The sequence below is a fragment of the Benincasa hispida genome, chromosome 3 (genome assembly GCF_009727055.1).
Source record: "Benincasa hispida cultivar B227 chromosome 3, ASM972705v1, whole genome shotgun sequence".
In the NCBI taxonomy this organism is placed as follows: domain Eukaryota; kingdom Viridiplantae; phylum Streptophyta; class Magnoliopsida; order Cucurbitales; family Cucurbitaceae; genus Benincasa; species Benincasa hispida.
Genome location: NC_052351.1, coordinates 10,442,874 through 10,459,514, shown reverse-complemented (window position 1 = coordinate 10,459,514; position 16,641 = coordinate 10,442,874). Strand labels below are relative to the sequence as shown.

Genomic DNA, 16,641 nt, shown 5'->3' with positions numbered 1-16,641 from the left:
ATTTATAATTTGAATTTTATGAAATTTTAGTTATTAGTGTGTGTTGTACACAAATTTAAGTATTTTAAGTTAATAAAAAATAAAAGAAAAAATAAATAACCCCACAACCCAAACCAACCAAACCCAACCCGAACTAGTTAGGTTGGATTGGTTTGAAGATCCTATTTAGGTCAATCAGGTAGCCAACCCGACTAACGAAAAAAAAAAATAACCCAGCCCGACCCAATCCAACTCATTTAAACCTCTAAGAACAACCAAATGAAATAGGAACCTCAAACTTATAAGGCGCAGTTGCAACTTTAATAAAAAAAAAAATTAAAAATTAAAAATTGGGCGTGTCCCTAGGTTTTCCTTTTTTGCCAACATGTCAAAAAAACTTCTAACTGAAAATTTGATTGCTATCTGATTGGTATGTGATTGTTATGTGATTGTTATCTGATTTATATGTGATTGTCACACTTGCAATTACAAAAAAGTTGAAGTAAAATCTTTGGTTTCTTAAAATATATTGGCCATACAATGCAATTTCCTAAGAAACGATTTAGAACAAGGGCCTTTGAGGCAATGAATTAGTTATTATAGTCTTAGGTTATTATAGTTGGGTTATGATAGTTTGTGTCTGGGTGTAGATTATTTTAGTTTGGGTTATAATAGTATGTGTTTGAGGTGTAAACTATTTTAGTTTGAGAAGAAAATAGTAAACACGTTAGCAAATAATAAAAAAGCGATGAATGTAAAATAGTAAAAACTGTAGTAAATAATAAATACGGTAGTAAATGAGGGTTTTGAAATAATGTTGACTGTAGCTATTGAAGGTATTGAAATAGTTTTTACTGTAGCAAGAGGTGATTATTATATTTTGATGATAACCCTTACCCCAAACACCCCTACGTGTTTGCTCCTGCAGCTAATTTTGGATTCACTATAAGTAAAGAATAGGATATTTATAATAGATAGATAAATAAGGGAAAAATTTAAAAATATATCACATCTTTAAAATACTAGTTTCAGAACACATACATTACACGTGGTTTGTAATGTTTAAAATAGGTACATGTAAATTTATAAACAAACTTGAATGTCAATTTATAATGAATTTATATGTTGAACTATGTAGAATTATTATTATTATTATTTTTACAAAATACAAATCAGATAAACTCAATATAAAGTACATTCTATAAAAGAATGTGCAAATTAAATTTAAAAAAGTTGAAACTATTCTTGGTTTGTAAATTTAAGTTTGTTTTTACCCGTATCTTGGTTTATAAATAATTATATTATTTTTAAGATCGACTCTTGCTAATTAAATAAAAGTATAATTAGTTTTAAAATAACACATTATTACTTAAAAAATCCAAACCAAAGAAACTAACAATAAAAAAAAACTAAAGAAGCAAAAAAAAAAAAAAAAAATGATACAAATTACAAACTTGGGCTAAAATGATGGTCCTTCTTGATAAAGAAAAAAGTTTATTTTTCTTCATCATATTTATCATCATTGTTATACTTTTGTTTTCACGTAACATTAAAAAAAAAAAATCCAACCAGTAAAACGAAAAATACATTTTTTCTTATAGTTCTTTTTAAATATGGAAAAATTCATCAAAATATTTACAAATATAATAAAATTCCACTGTCTATCTACAATAGATTATGATAGACTTCAATAGACTGCTATCTTTATCTATCATGACACAGATAAACATAGATAGTAGTCTATATCACAATCTATCACAGATAGATTGTGATATTTTGTTATTATTTGTAAATATTTTCAACAATTTTTTCATTTAAAAATAATTTCCCTTTTCCTCTTATTAATCACCGAACCAAACAAAAAAAAATAAGGGCACATGTCAAAATAAATTTACATTTCAGTAATTAACCCGTATTCCTATGTGTCTTTTGATGACAATGGGACACAACCATTCAGATTGATACTACTCTTTATGACTACCTATAAAAATTAAAAAAAAATTTGTCACTAGAACAATTTTGGGCTTCAATGTTAGTTGACAATAGTGGTCTCGGATGTATAATGTCGGTTTAAAAAAAAACGGATCTTTTGTCGGTTTTAAATCAACCTTAAAGATGGCCTACAATGTCGGTTTAAAACCGACATTAAAGGCCTCTCATTTTTTTTTTAACTTTATTAAAAATCCATTTCCCTCTTCTCTCAGCTTCTTTCACTTCACTTTACCAAAACATAACCCTCTCGGTGGTGCTCTCTTCACTTTACCAAAACATAACCCTCTCGGTGGTGCTCTCTTCACTTTACCAAACATAACCCTCTCCTCTCTCAGCTGGCCGGTTGCCTTCAGTTCGTGGGTTGTCGTCATCGATGCTCTCAGCTTGGTCGTGCACATCAGTTCGTGGGTTGTCGTCACCAGTGTTCGTGGGTTTTCGGTTGGTTTTCGTCGGCACGTGGGTGTTCTCGTGGGTTGTCATCACCGGTTTTCCTTAGATCCCCGTCGTTGTCGGCTTCTTTCGGTGGTGGATCATCGTCGTGGGTGTTCTCCGATCATTTTCGGTTGGTTTCGTCGGTGTGTGGGCTTTCTCGAAATGTTCTTTGCCGGCGCGTGGGTTGTCTGGTTGTTCACATGGGCTTTCTCGTGGTGTTCTTCGTCGGCACGCGGGCTTTCGTGGGATTTCGGTTTGTCAGATTGGTGAGGTTTCAGTTTGTCATTGGCGTGTGGGCTTTCGGTGGTTCCGGTCGTAGAGGTGGGTCACCGGCGTCGTGGTCAGCTTGCTGTTTGTCAGATCTGTCGTCTCAACTCCTGTCTCTTATACACATCTAGATGTGTATAAGAGACAGGGTCGTAGAGGTGGGTCACCGGCGTCGTGGTCAGCTCGCCGTTTGTAAGATATGCCATCTCAACTCTGTTCGCAAAGGTCCAGTGCTTGCTGGCATTCCAACCTTCGAGCTCCAGTTGGATCTCTTCAAGTTTGTGGGTTGTTTAAGCTGTTTGCTTGGAAAGGTATAATTTTATTTTCATATGAATTTTCAATTTAGTAATTTAAAGTTATTTAATTCATCTTATTTTTATTTTAATGATTGAGCTTACTGAAAATTTGAAATGTTGGAATTAAATTAGTTGAAGAATATATACTTGATTGGTAGTCTTGAAATTTGTTCATTATTGATTGGTGTGGTTCAAGTGTTATTTAGGAGTTATTTGAAATGTTTTTGGTTATGTTTGAGAGAAAAGGTGGTGAAGAAAATGGAATACAATGATGTTGTGTAGTGGAGAGCTTGCTAATGATATTTATAGGATCATAAAAAAGGCGAGTAAATATAATAAGAACTTGAGAAGAAGATGAAGTTGTGCCCTTTTGCTTTGTTTTGAATATTTTGAAAGGGGATTCATTTGGTTTATAGAAAGAAATGGCAATGGTACAGGAAGTGGCATAAACAAGAAGAATAATATTAATCGATAAATAATAATTATTCACTTAACTTTTACATAATTTAGAGAATAAGGAAACATAAGGTACACGAATAAATATAAGATAAAAAAAAATGACAATACTTAATGGGCTAAATTATATATACATATATAAAAAGTTGGGAATTTCATTAATTTTATGTTTTGTTCCAATGATTAAGCTTCTTTAAATTTGTTGATGTTGCATATTTTACAATCATAATTGTATGCTTTTAAATTTTTCCTTGTTATTGTTTTTCTTTTTTGTAGATTAAGTTGTATATTGTACAATCATGGATAATTCATGGATGAAAATGAATAGAATGTCAGCTGAGTATGGTTTAGGGGTCGAGATGTTTATTAAAAATGGTCTACAACATTCATACCGAATGTCATGAGTTGTCCATGTTTGAAGTGTGTGAATGCAAAGACTCTAAATGTGAACAGAATAAGAGATCACTTATTTTTTAATGGTATAAATCAAAGTTATCATACATGGATTTTTCACGGTGAATCATTACCGATTAAAAGAAACAATGAAAATGTGTCTACTAGTGAAAGAGACAAAGTTGATGAGGATTATGTTGATGTTGATGACACAATTAGAATGTTTAAGGCTGCATACAATAACTACTTTAGTGAAAAATCCGATAATTTTGAAGAATTATTAGATGATGCGAAGAAACCATTGTATCCAAATTATAAAACTTTTTCCAAAATATCTACATTGGTAAAGGTATATAATTTGAAAGCTAAATTTGGATGGAGCGATAAGAGTTTCACTAAGTTGTTGGAATTAATTCATGACATATTACCTAATTCTAATGAAATTCCAACTTCTATTTATGAAGCAAAAAAGATGTTGGGTACTCTTGGAATGAAGTACGAGAAGATTCATGCATGTAATAACGATTGTTGCTTATTTAGAAGAGAATTCTCTTACGCAAATGTATGCCCCATTTGTGGTACGTCAAGATGGAAGCTTCAAAAAAATTAAAAGGAAAGGGTTAAGAATATCCCAGCAAAAGTCATGTGGTATTTCTCCCCAATTCCAAGATTTGAAAGAATGTTTCGAAGTAATGAAACAACAAGTTTATTGACGTGACATGCTAAAGAAAAGAAACAGATGGTTATTAAAATATCCCAAAGATGCCCTATCGAGGAAAAAAGTAGACAATTTGTGGCCAAAGTTTCGGTCAGAACCTAGAAATCTTTGTCTTGCTCTTTTCATAGATGGGGCAAATCCACATAGAGATCTTAGTAGTAGATATAGTTATTGGCCAGTGATGTTAGTGACGTACGATCTACCTCCATGGTTGTGCATGAAGCGAAATTTTTTTATGTTGACTGCACTAATATCTGGTCCTAAACAATCAGGAAATGACATAGATGTTCATTCGAATATAAGAATGATTATTTTCAACTTCTTTATATGCAGTGCCCCTGTCAATTAGATTCTATAGAATGCGGTTACTATGTGTAAAAGTATATACACAAAATAGTGCATAATCCTACTACTCCCATTACTAGCCTTGTACATAAATTATTTTATTTTTTATATACTAGCTTTAATAAATAAATGGATGTAAACTTATGTTGAATTTATCTTTTTTTTTTTTTTTTTCTTTTTATAGTTCAATATAAAAAATGCATATACCCAAGGAGAGATTGACATAATTTGAACCCAATGGGCAAGTTTTGTGGGCCGATTTATGTAAAGATGTAATTCTTGTTTTTTGTCTCAATAGAATGTAAATGCTAGCTTAGAATGAATGTAAATTTATCTAAACATGATCTGTTTATTTGAAGATTTATGTATAATATTTTTGTGTTTATGGGGTATTTGGTATTAAATATTCATGGAATTAGTACTATTGATATTTGTGAATGAGAGAAATGATGGCTTGGTGTAAGTATTCTATGAAAGTCTGTTATTGTTATACAAATGTTGGTGATTAGTGTGTTTATTTCATATTTGATGAGTATATGTAATGGATTTGAAATATTAATTCTTGTTTGTGGATAAATTCATAGGTACACTACAACAATTTTGGACTTTAATGTTGGTTGAGAATAGTGGTCTCGGATGTATAATGTCGGTTTTAAACCAACATTGAAGATCGCCTACAATGTTGGTTTAAAACCGACATTAAAGGCCTCTCATTTTTTTTAACTTTATTAAAAATTCATTTCCTCTTCCCTCAGCTCTTTTCACTTCACTTTACCAAACATAACCCTCTCCATTGGTGCTCTCTTCACTTTACCAAACATAACCCTCTCCTCTCTCAGCTGGTCGGTCATCGTTGTGGGTGTTCTCCGGTTGTTTCGGTTGGTTTCCGTCGGCGCGTGGGCTTTCTCGGAGTGTTCTTTGCTGGCGCATGGGTTTTCTGGTGGGTTGTCCAGTTGTTCACGTGGGCTTTCTCATAGTGTTCTTCGTCGGCGCGTGGGCTTCGTGGGGTTTTGGTTCTTCAGATCGGTGGGCTTTCGGTTTGTCGTCGGCACGTGGGCTTTTGGTGGTTTCGATGATGGTTCCGCCTATATATATGTAAAATTGAAATCTTCATATTCATATCGACATTCATATTTTAATCTTTGCTTATATTTTAAGCCTTGATAAGTTTAAACTGCCGAAACCTGTCTATTTCAACTCTTTCTACTGCAATTTTTTATTTATTATCTTTCAACTTTTCGAATGAATATTGTTTTCCTAATAGTTTTCTGAGAGGATAAACAGTGATTTATCTTTCTTTAATTTTTTTTTTCCTGCTTAAATATGTTATTCACTTTCTTATGATATAATCTTTTGTTTAAAGATTATTGCAATTCGGCATCCAAGAAGACTTGTCTTGTCTGGTTGTCTGTCAGCTTTGATTGTAAGTATGTTTGTCAAAAGTTACCTTCTTTGATTGTTAGTATGTTTGTCAAAAGTTACCTTTCTTTCCTCATCGCATGTGTCGTCACTACTTTCCCAGTCTATGTTAGTGCCTCTAACTTACTCAATAGTTTTGCTGTTTTTAAGGTGACCCTTCTTTCTGCTCTGGTTGGCTGGGCTGCACCAAATTTGGTAAGAAAATTGATAGCTCAAATCGAATGCCTCATGGTTGCTTGTTTATTTACTTTATCTGCTAGGGCTGGGACAAGTATAGTTGAGCACATATTTTTATATGCATGCGTTGTAGATGTTAATTTTGCATATGCTTATTGTTTGTGTGGGATGCAATAATATTAGATTTGCCATGTTGAAGTTAAACCAATAAATCCGCATGCTTGCACTTTGCTATACGTTTGGTTTCCTATGTTTCCTCTTCCCATGGATCAGATTTGTGCCACTAAAGGAAGAAGTAAATGGACCCCTTGTATCTTTTCATGGGAAAAATTTAATTGATGCTTTTGTTTTTCTTTTTTGGATTAAAGTGTAAATGATTGATTGTTAATTAAGCAATCATAAGACACATTTTAATTTGCATTATATGCATACTAATATTTCAAAATTGTTGCTTATTATAGTTATCATTGGATATTGATTGTAATCAATCTATAAGAAAATTGTGTTTATGTTTTAGACTCTATTTGAAATAAGGGATCAAGAGGATTTTCATGGAGTTATAAATATGTAAGTATAATTGAACTTTCTTAGCTCTTAATTGAAGTATTTATGTTTAACTAATGTTTTTAAACTATTTAATGGATTGAAAACATAGCAAGCCAAGCACGATCTCCAACACCATCGGTCTTCTCCAAAATGGAAACTTGTAAAGGTAAATTTACATTCATTTTTTAACAATTTATGTTCATTCGAACATAAGAATAATTGTTTTCAATTTCTTTATATGCAGTGCCCCCGTCAATTAGATTTTGTAGGATGCAGGTACTATGTGCAAAAGTATATACATGAAATAGTGCATAATCATACTACTCCCATTACTAGCCTCAAACATAAATTATTTATTTTTTTATATACTAGCTTTAATTTAATAAATGGATGTAAACTTATATTGAATCTATCTCTTTTTTTTTCCATCTTTGTAGTTCAATACAAAAAAATGCATATACCTAAGGAGAGATTGACGTAATTCGAATCCAATGGACAAGTTTTGTTGGCCGATTTGTGTAAGGATGTAATTCTTGTTTTTTTTCTCAGTAGAATGTAAATGCTAGCTTAGAATGAATGCAAATTTATCTAACCATGATCTGTTTATTGGAAGATTTATGTATAATATTTTTGTGTTTATGGGCTATTTGGTGTTAAGTATTCATGGAATTAGTACTAATTGATATTTGTGAATGAGAAAAATGATGGCTTGGTGTAAGTATTCTATGAAAGTCTGTTATTGTTATACAAATGTTGGTAATTAGTGTGTTTATTTCATATTTGACGAGTATATGTAATGGATTGGAAATATTAATTCTTGTTTGTGGATAAATTCATAGGTAGAAGACAAATATTGATGGCTTGCCATGTAAATTTTTTTATACTTTTTAATAAAAAACAATGACAAACATTTCCTGACCCAACACGAGACATATAATGTCGTTTTTAACTTTTTTATCGAAAAAATGGATTCAACAACAAAATTTTAAAAAGAACAAACAATAATTGATAAAACAGACATAGATTCTGGGCTTCAATGTCAGTTTAAAGAGCTTCAATTGATTCTTGGGCTTCAGTTGCTTTAATGTCGGTTGCAGATTTCATTAAAGGGCTTTAATGTCGGTTGCAACCGACATTAAAGACAGTGTTATTAAAGCCCTTTATTGTCGGTTTAAAACCGACATTAAAGACAACTGACATTAAAGGTTTTTAATAACATTATCTTTAATGTCAATTTAAAACCGACATTAAAGCCCAACTTTATTGTAGTGATGGAAGACAAATATTGATGGCTTGCCATTCAAATGTTTTTATACTTTTTATAAAAAAATAATGACGGACATTTCCTGACCCAACACGAGATATATAATGTCGTTTTAACTTTTTGATCGAAAAATGGATTTGACAACGGAATTTAAAAAAAAACGGACAATAATTGATAAAACAGACATAGATTCTGGGTTTAATGTCGGTTTAAAGGGCTTCGGGTTTTAGTTGCAACCGACATTAAAGACAGTGTTATTAAAGCCCTTTAATGTCAGTTTAAAACCGACATTAAAGACAACCGACATTAAAGGGCCTTAATAACACTATCTTTAATGTCGGTTTAAAACCGATATTAAAATCCGAAATTCTTGTAATGTGTTGGTAAATACACAAAAATTATCAAATTTCATAACGTTTATTTCTTTAGAAAGGAAACGTTGAAAATTCAACAACTCATTATGGATAAAGAGATACTTTATCCTTTTTCTTTAATTTCTTATGAAGTGTTTGTAAAATATATTTGTTTTCTAACATGTATGATTAGTTACAAATATTAATTTATATGTGGATTTATGATATAAAATAATATTTAAATTATTCGAATATAATGATATTTATTAAAATACTCTTAACTTTTTTCATTGTCTACTTCTTAAGTTTTTTTAATTGTATTAACTTTCAAGCTCTACAAACTTCTAAAATTATTCTATATTTTTTCTCCGACAAATTTTTAGTAGATGTGTTTTATTATCTACACAGAATTTTTTTTATTTTTTGTGTTTCAAATATTGGTTGGATTTTATATGTTCAAATTATGAAAAAAAGAAAAAAAAGAAAAAAAGAAAGAAATTTTGTGGTTAAACATAATTTTACCAACCATTTTGATATTGTGTTGTATTTAAAATGGAAAACATCTATTTCATCTAAAAATTTTAAAAGTAAAACCTCAAACAGTTTATTTCTCCACAAATCTCATTATTATAATTTCAACATTTATGTCATTATTTAAAATATTTCATCAGGAACAAAAAAAAAAAAAAAAAAAAATTCTCACAAAATCTTTTTTTCATCATTGACTTAGAAAAAAGCTAATAATTATTATTTTTAATGTAATTTCTAAATCTTAAGTAGCATACACTTTTTTAAGAAGGTAAAACACCTAAAACTGAATATAATTAAATTGTTATCTTATTTCATTAATTTGAGAAAAACAATGAAGTGCTCGCTAACGTACCTTGTATTAAATATTATTATAAACATATGGTATCAAGAAAAATATAAGAAATTTTATAATAATAAAAAAAAATTAATATAATAATTGAATTCACAAAAAGACTATAGGGGAAAGATGAAATTAGTTGTGCTTTTTATAATTAGGGACACTTGCAAGAATGCCAAAATAGTTTACAAAAATTAGTTTTACGAGCCCAATAATATAAATTTTGCAAAAATGAAAAAATCGGTCAATCCAACCTAATTTAAATGAGACATTGAAACTGAAAAGTAAAAAATGTCTACATGATTCACTAACTTCCATCTGGAAGTCGATTCCTATCTGATTGTTATTTGATTTTCATTTGATATTGATTGCTATATCATTGACGACTATATCATAAATTGGTTACCAATAATATTGATTGCTATTTTATTGTTGTCTGATTACTATATGTTACTGATTAATGATACCAAATGTTATTTGGTAATCTGTTACAACCCCACCTCTTAGGACAACTAAAAAGGGAATCGTTACTGCATGCATAAATATTCACATTGAGGAAAATAAAATAAAATAACATGATTTTGGACTGCTTAAATGTATAAGAAACGATCCTGTCATTATCTCAAATTTTAAATAACATGATTTTGGACTTCTTAAGTGTATATGATATTGATTAATGATACCAAATGTTATTTGATAATCATTCTGATCTGATATTAATTGTTGTCTGATTGTTATCTTATACCCATTTTCTATCTAAGTTTTATTAGATATTGATTGTTTTCTGATTGCCAATGATAATTATTATATATTTTATTGTTGTTTGATTATTGTATTCTTCTTGTTTGATTACTATATATTAAATATCGATTTTTTGTGATATCGATTGCTATCTTTAATGACCTCTCAAAAACTTGCAGCCAAAGAAAAACACACCAATAAATAACAAAAAAAGAAAAAAAAAAAACAAAAAACAAAACCTCTATTGCAATGGGTGAAGTGAAGCTCCATGGGATTTGAGAGACTGAATAGTTTGAAATTTGAAACTAGAACCACATTTCCGCCTAAAATAAAATCTAATTAAAGGAAAAAAAAAAAAACCTAAAGCCAAAATATTAATTCAAATTATTGTTGCCTTTGAAGATAAAATCAAACATAGAAGGCAATGAACATTTGCTGGTAAGTGGACTTCGATAATTAGATTGGAGTTTGGTGATTGAGTTTTGGGCCAGAGTTTGGTGATCTCACAAAGGCTGCTAGATATTGATGTTATGAATGTTGCTGGACGGATTCTGAATGCAGCACAAACATATCCAGCGCAAATCGAGCCACACAAGCCTCCATCACTCCCCTCTGCTGCCCCTATATAGTGAATTCTTCCTCTGTTACAACTGTCGATCTCTTGTCTTTCACCTCCGTCGGCATCGTTGTGTAAACGAAACGGGGAGAAGAATCCGGGAAGAGACGGTCGTGGAAGGATCCAGGTGCGGTGGCGGCGAAATAGACTCGTTCGTATGGTAGAGAGAGGAAGAGAGGGGTTAAAATCGTTGGAGATTAGGTCGTTGAAGAAGACAGAGAAATTGGGGAACGTTGGAATTAGGGTAGGGAGGTTTGAAATTGGAATTTATGGCGTCGATTATGTATTTTATTGTCCATAATTTGTTTGGTTTACATCCTAAATCGACGAAACGAATCGTGTTTGATGAAGAGGAAGAAGAAATTGGGAGTGAGAAGTCGTCGTTGGTTGAGGCGGTGAGACATGCAATTTAAACCTAATGCTACAAATAATGCTATAAGAGCAATCTTGGAATTGGCAATGAACGCACTTCTTTATTTAAAACTTCTACAATATTTGCGAAATTACAAATAAAGAATACATACTTGCAAAATAGTATTTTATAATTGACATCCATTGCAATTTCTCTTTAAATTAAGAAGATTCAATCAATTTTACTTCTTACTAATTTTCTCCTCTCTCCATATCTCCTTCTCTCCCCTGTATTTCTATATCTCTCTTTTCTGTTTTTTTCCTATTTAAATCTATTAAATTCATTACCATTACATAAAAAAATCAAATTGAATAGAGATGATAATCTATGAAATCTCTATAAGAGAAAATGTACATACTTGACTTTCCATTTTTCTTTATCCTTATGCTTTTCTATCTAAATGCAAAATAAAAAAGAAATGAATCAATAAAGATTTTAGAAAATAAGAAATTAATTAAATAGACCAAAAAAACATGTCTCCCTAATTTTAATAAAGTAGTATTTGTGGAAAAAAAAAACAATAAGCCCCTAAATTGAATCCAACACTAAAAGTAAATACGATCAAATAAACACTTACATCAAATAAACATTTACATCTTCCATGAGATCGATACTTATAGACACATAGGGGAGAAACCTACAAAAACTTATGAAAAAAGTTCATAAAATTATATATTAAATATTTAGAAAAAAACTTTAAGTATTTTGTAGGAGTCGTGGATTGCCCCTCAAATAAAAAAAAATATCCAACAAAAAAAAAAAACAAACATCATTAATTAATCATATGAATTATTTTTGTTCATGACCAATTTGAGAAATCACTCATTTTAAGTTTAATCATCTAAATTTATTGACAAAAGAAAAAATATCGATAAAGAAAAAAAAACTTCTCTTTTGTTGTTAGACCGTAACAAAAGGATAAATAACTAATCATTGAACCGTAACAAAAGGAAAAATAACTAATCATTGAATAAAAAAAAAATGTTGGACGACATGATGTGCATCGTAAAAAACATTCACGCCAGCAAAGGTTACTGCTCTGACAATCACCACCACACCACAAAAGTTTCTTTTAGAAGATTATTGGTCTAGCATTGAAAGATATTTTAAAAATTATCTAAATTTCTTCTACTTTTCCAAGAAATTTTCTATTCATTCATGATCAATTTTAAAAACCATTCATTTTAAGTTTAATTATTTGAATTTATTGGCAAAAGAAAAAAAATCAATAAAAGAAAAAGAACTTCTATTCTTTAACATAAGGAAACTCACCAAGATTTGTTGGTAGACATGATGTTCCTCATGAAAAACGCTTATGCGGCAAAGATTTCTCCTGTGACAATCATCACCACACCAAAGTTTCTTTTGAGAGATATTTGATAGATGATATAAATTTTTGTTACTTTCCCAAGTAATCTTCTATTTCTGACTTTCATTATATAGTTAGGATTTAGACCTTTTTATGACAAGGTGTCTTTCAAAGAAGGTGTTTTTAGAAACTCTTCATTATAGTGTTAAAATTTGTATCTTTTTATGGATGAGATGTGTTTTCAAGAATGTGGTTTTAGAACGAAAGGTATAATGATAGAATAAGCATTTTAAAAAAAAGTAAGGGCAAAAAGGAAAGATAAAAATTCTCCCTTTTTAGCTCCATTTATATATGGTATAGATTTTTAAATATTAGTGATTAAAGGGTCACTTTTTAAATATAAAAAATTAAATAGACATGAATTTCGAACGTCAAATATGAAATATGTAATGTATTCAAAGGTATATTTTGAAAGAAAAGAAAAAACTGTAAGAGAAAAGAAAAAAAGCCAAAAAAGTTGAATTGACACATTAGAATGGGCCACGTGTCAGTAGTAGCTAGGTGGAGGATAAGTCTTTGTCTTTATGTCAAATATAAGAATTTTCAAATGGACCGATGACCGGGTCCGTTGTCTTGATTAAGGACAAATAAGGAAGACGACGAATCCATCCATGGTTAGGTTCAGACATCACTCCCTCTTCAACCTATTATTTAATCCTCTCCTCAATTTTATATCAGAGGAAAAAACCCCCGAGAGAAGTTGCTGTTCTTCTTACAGACGTAAAATTAAATAGATATGGGAAATTTGAGTTTGAGATCAAGGCTTTTCTTCCTCTCCTTTGTTATTTCACAATTGATGTTCATAACCACAACATCTCAGCCAGACTTCTTTTATTACATCTGTTCAAACGAAGCCAACTACACCAACAACAGCCCATTCAAGAAAAATCTCGACAACGTTCTTGCTTCAATCTCCTCCAGTTCCAACAACACCGACAGCCGCCGGGTCGACTATGGTTTCTATAATGCCACCTCCGGTGAAGATCCCGACACAGCCAACGGAAAGGTTCTTTGTCGTAAAGGAGTTCCGTTGGAACAATGCAGAAGTTGCGTGAATGACTCAGTCCGTAGAATTACGCAAAACTGTCCAACACAGAAGGAAGGTGCAGGATGGTACCATGATTGCCAAATTCTTTACTCAAACAACTCTGTTCACGATGAGACAGATTTGTCTGTGAATCAAATTTATTACAACCTCGTTACAGCCCCAGACAAGAACAGTTTCAATGAGGACCTGAGAGGGTTGCTGGATCGGCTGCGAGAAGAGGCTGCGTCAGGGACTTCGATTCGAAAGTCTGCTGGCGGAGATGTGAAGCTTAAAAATCCGAATATGTATACAATATATGGGCTTGTTGATTGTTTTCCGACATGTCGTATTTCTATTGTGATGTCTCGCCTCAGTCGACTTCAAAGTTATTCTTCCTACCTGTTGTACTGGCAGCATAGGAGCAGAGATTGGTTGGCAGCTAGTGTCGCAATCAATTATGAACACCCTTTGTATGAGTCACTTCTCTCTCCGCCCCGACCCCTGCTCCCACCACCGCCTCCGCTTTCAGCTCCTAATCTCCCCCCTCCATCTTCCCTGTCAACACAAGGTGATAATAATATGTTTAAATATGTTGGAATGCTTTAAATTTGTTAAGCACTTTGAACGACTAAGGATTTAGAGAAGTTTATAATCTCCCTAACCTTATCTGAATTATTTTCTCTAATAATAAACTGTTAAGTGAATTACACGAATCTCTATCTCGATTTTTTTGTATTACGTTTTCTGTTTATCTTTTATTGTCCCTAACCTTATCTGAATTATTTTCTCTAATAATAAACTGTTAAGTGAATTACACGAATCTCTATCTCGATTTTTTTTGTATTACGTTTTCTGTTTATCTTTTATTGTAGATTTATTAGCAGTTTTTTTCGGTCCTGTTGCTTTTGCAGGAAATAATGGCAATACAGTTAGAACTGTAATAATTGTTGTGGTGTCCGTCGCTTCAGCCATCATTCTCATTGCTGGGATTTGCTTGATTCTGAGATTGAGAAACAGAAAGCAGAAAAGACGATTAAGAAAATTTGAAAGTGAGCGGTTTGTGCTTTGTTTTGTTTTTGAGATGGCGGTTTTGCCACCTAATTCTACGTATTATCAATTTGCTGTTCATGTCTTAATCAACACTCTAGGTGTTGCTGTTGAAGATGCCAGTGATGAAATTAGCAGTATTGAGACAATTCAATTTGATTTTGATGTTATTAAAGTTGCAACTAATGACTTCTCAAGTGAAAACAAGCTAGGACAGGGTGGATTTGGACCTGTTTACATGGTATGAAATGAATTTAATTAAGGACTGGCAGTGAAATGGGGTTTAAAGCATAAGGTGTTAAGTGAAATTCTTAATAAAAATTGACGTTTATGTTTTCAGGGCAAGCTACCTAATGGACAACATATTGCAGTGAAGAGACTTGCACATAATTCACAACAAGGAAATGCCGAATGCAAAAATGAAGTCCTTTTGTTAGTCAAGCTTCAGCATCGAAACTTGGTTAGGCTATTGGGATTCTGTTTGCAAGGAAGCGAAAGACTTCTCATATATGAGTTTGTACCAAATGGCAGCCTTGATCATTTCCTATTTGGTATAACATTTTTTGTTTCTTTGGTCTACACAAATTGGAGAAGGCTTCCTTTCATATAAATAAGTAATGTTTTTACATATATGGATAATCATGTAGATCTTGAGAAGCGGACACAATTAAGTTGGGAAAGACGATACAAAATCATAAATGGTATTGCGCGAGGACTTCTTTACCTTCATGAAGATTCTCGCCTTCGAATCATTCATCGTGATCTCAAAGCTAGCAATATTTTGTTGGATGAAGAAATGAATCCAAAGATTGCGGATTTTGGTCTAGCAAGATTGTTTCAAATAGATGAGACTCAAGGCAATACAAATAGAATTGTGGGAACTTAGTAAGTACATATTTGTTTTTTTATTTATTTTTATTTATAATATACCTTTTGAATAATCTAAATCTATCTTTGTCATTTTTTCAGTGGTTATATGGCTCCTGAGTATGTAGTGCATGGACAATTTTCAGTAAAATCTGATGTCTTTAGCTTTGGTGTTTTGGTTCTTGAAATTGTGAGTGGCAAAAAAAACAAATGTTTTTGCAATGAAGAAAATATTGAAGATCTTCCGAGCTTTGTGAGTATACGATTTACTTCTTTTTTAGTATCCATACATGATAACACTAGCTAACAATAGTGTTGGAAGATTTTGATATTAAAAAAAATTGTTTACTTCAAATTGTCTAATTTAATCTTCTATACAGGATTGTTAGATCTCAAAGTAGTCACATAATGTAACTATTGTGGACTTACATTTTTTTTTTTTTGTAGACTTGGAATAATTGGAGGGCTGGAACAACTACAAATGCCATAGATTCAACCCTCAATGTAGGTTCAAGGATTGAAATGATAAGATGCATTCACATTGGACTATTGTGTGTTCAAGAAAATGTAGCAAACCGACCAACAATGACTTCGGTAGTTACGATGCTAAGTAGTTCTTCTCTGACTCTTCCTATACCCTCTAAACCGGCATTCTTCATGCATAGTATCACCAATGGATCCAAAACAATGTTAGCATTGGATGAGACTAATCATTCTAAAACCACATCTTTTCAACATTCAACAAATGATGCTTCAATTACAGAGCTCCATCCTCGTTAAGTTGTCATCGTGTATTTTGGCTATAAAGCATATGTAACTTTGAAAGTTATTTTTTATTTTTAAGATACTACAAATTCAATGGGTTAATTTGTAGGATAATTATTTTAAATAGCAAAACTATTGAAAATATTTTCAAATATAGCAAAATGTCACTATCTATCAATGATAGTTAGTAATAAACACGTATCAGTTCTATTAGTGTCTATCATTGATAGACAATGATATTTTGTTATATTTGTAAATAAGTTTACTCATTTTGCTATATTTGAAAACAGAC

At 31.5% G+C, this 16,641-nt stretch overlaps 1 protein-coding gene and 1 long non-coding RNA gene across 2 annotated transcripts; both read left to right on the top strand.

The window, feature by feature from the left end:
• The first annotated feature begins 6,254 nt into the window (after positions 1 to 6,254).
• On the top strand, positions 6,255 to 7,580 carry LOC120073895. Its single transcript, XR_005480842.1, has 5 exons — positions 6,255 to 6,492; positions 6,992 to 7,041; positions 7,130 to 7,186; positions 7,265 to 7,296; positions 7,458 to 7,580. It is a non-coding gene; the product is annotated as an uncharacterized LOC120073895 (long non-coding RNA).
• Positions 7,581 to 13,261: 5,681 nt separating this feature from the next.
• Positions 13,262 to 16,409, top strand: LOC120073887 (putative receptor-like protein kinase At4g00960). The gene is given in 9 exon segments (XM_039026802.1): positions 13,262 to 14,060; positions 14,062 to 14,100; positions 14,103 to 14,238; positions 14,582 to 14,719; positions 14,819 to 14,958; positions 15,058 to 15,268; positions 15,365 to 15,602; positions 15,687 to 15,837; positions 16,032 to 16,409. Coding segments are annotated over 9 exon segments (2,067 nt in total). The 5' UTR covers positions 13,262 to 13,379; the 3' UTR covers positions 16,365 to 16,409.
• The last annotated feature ends 232 nt before the right edge of the window (positions 16,410 to 16,641 follow it).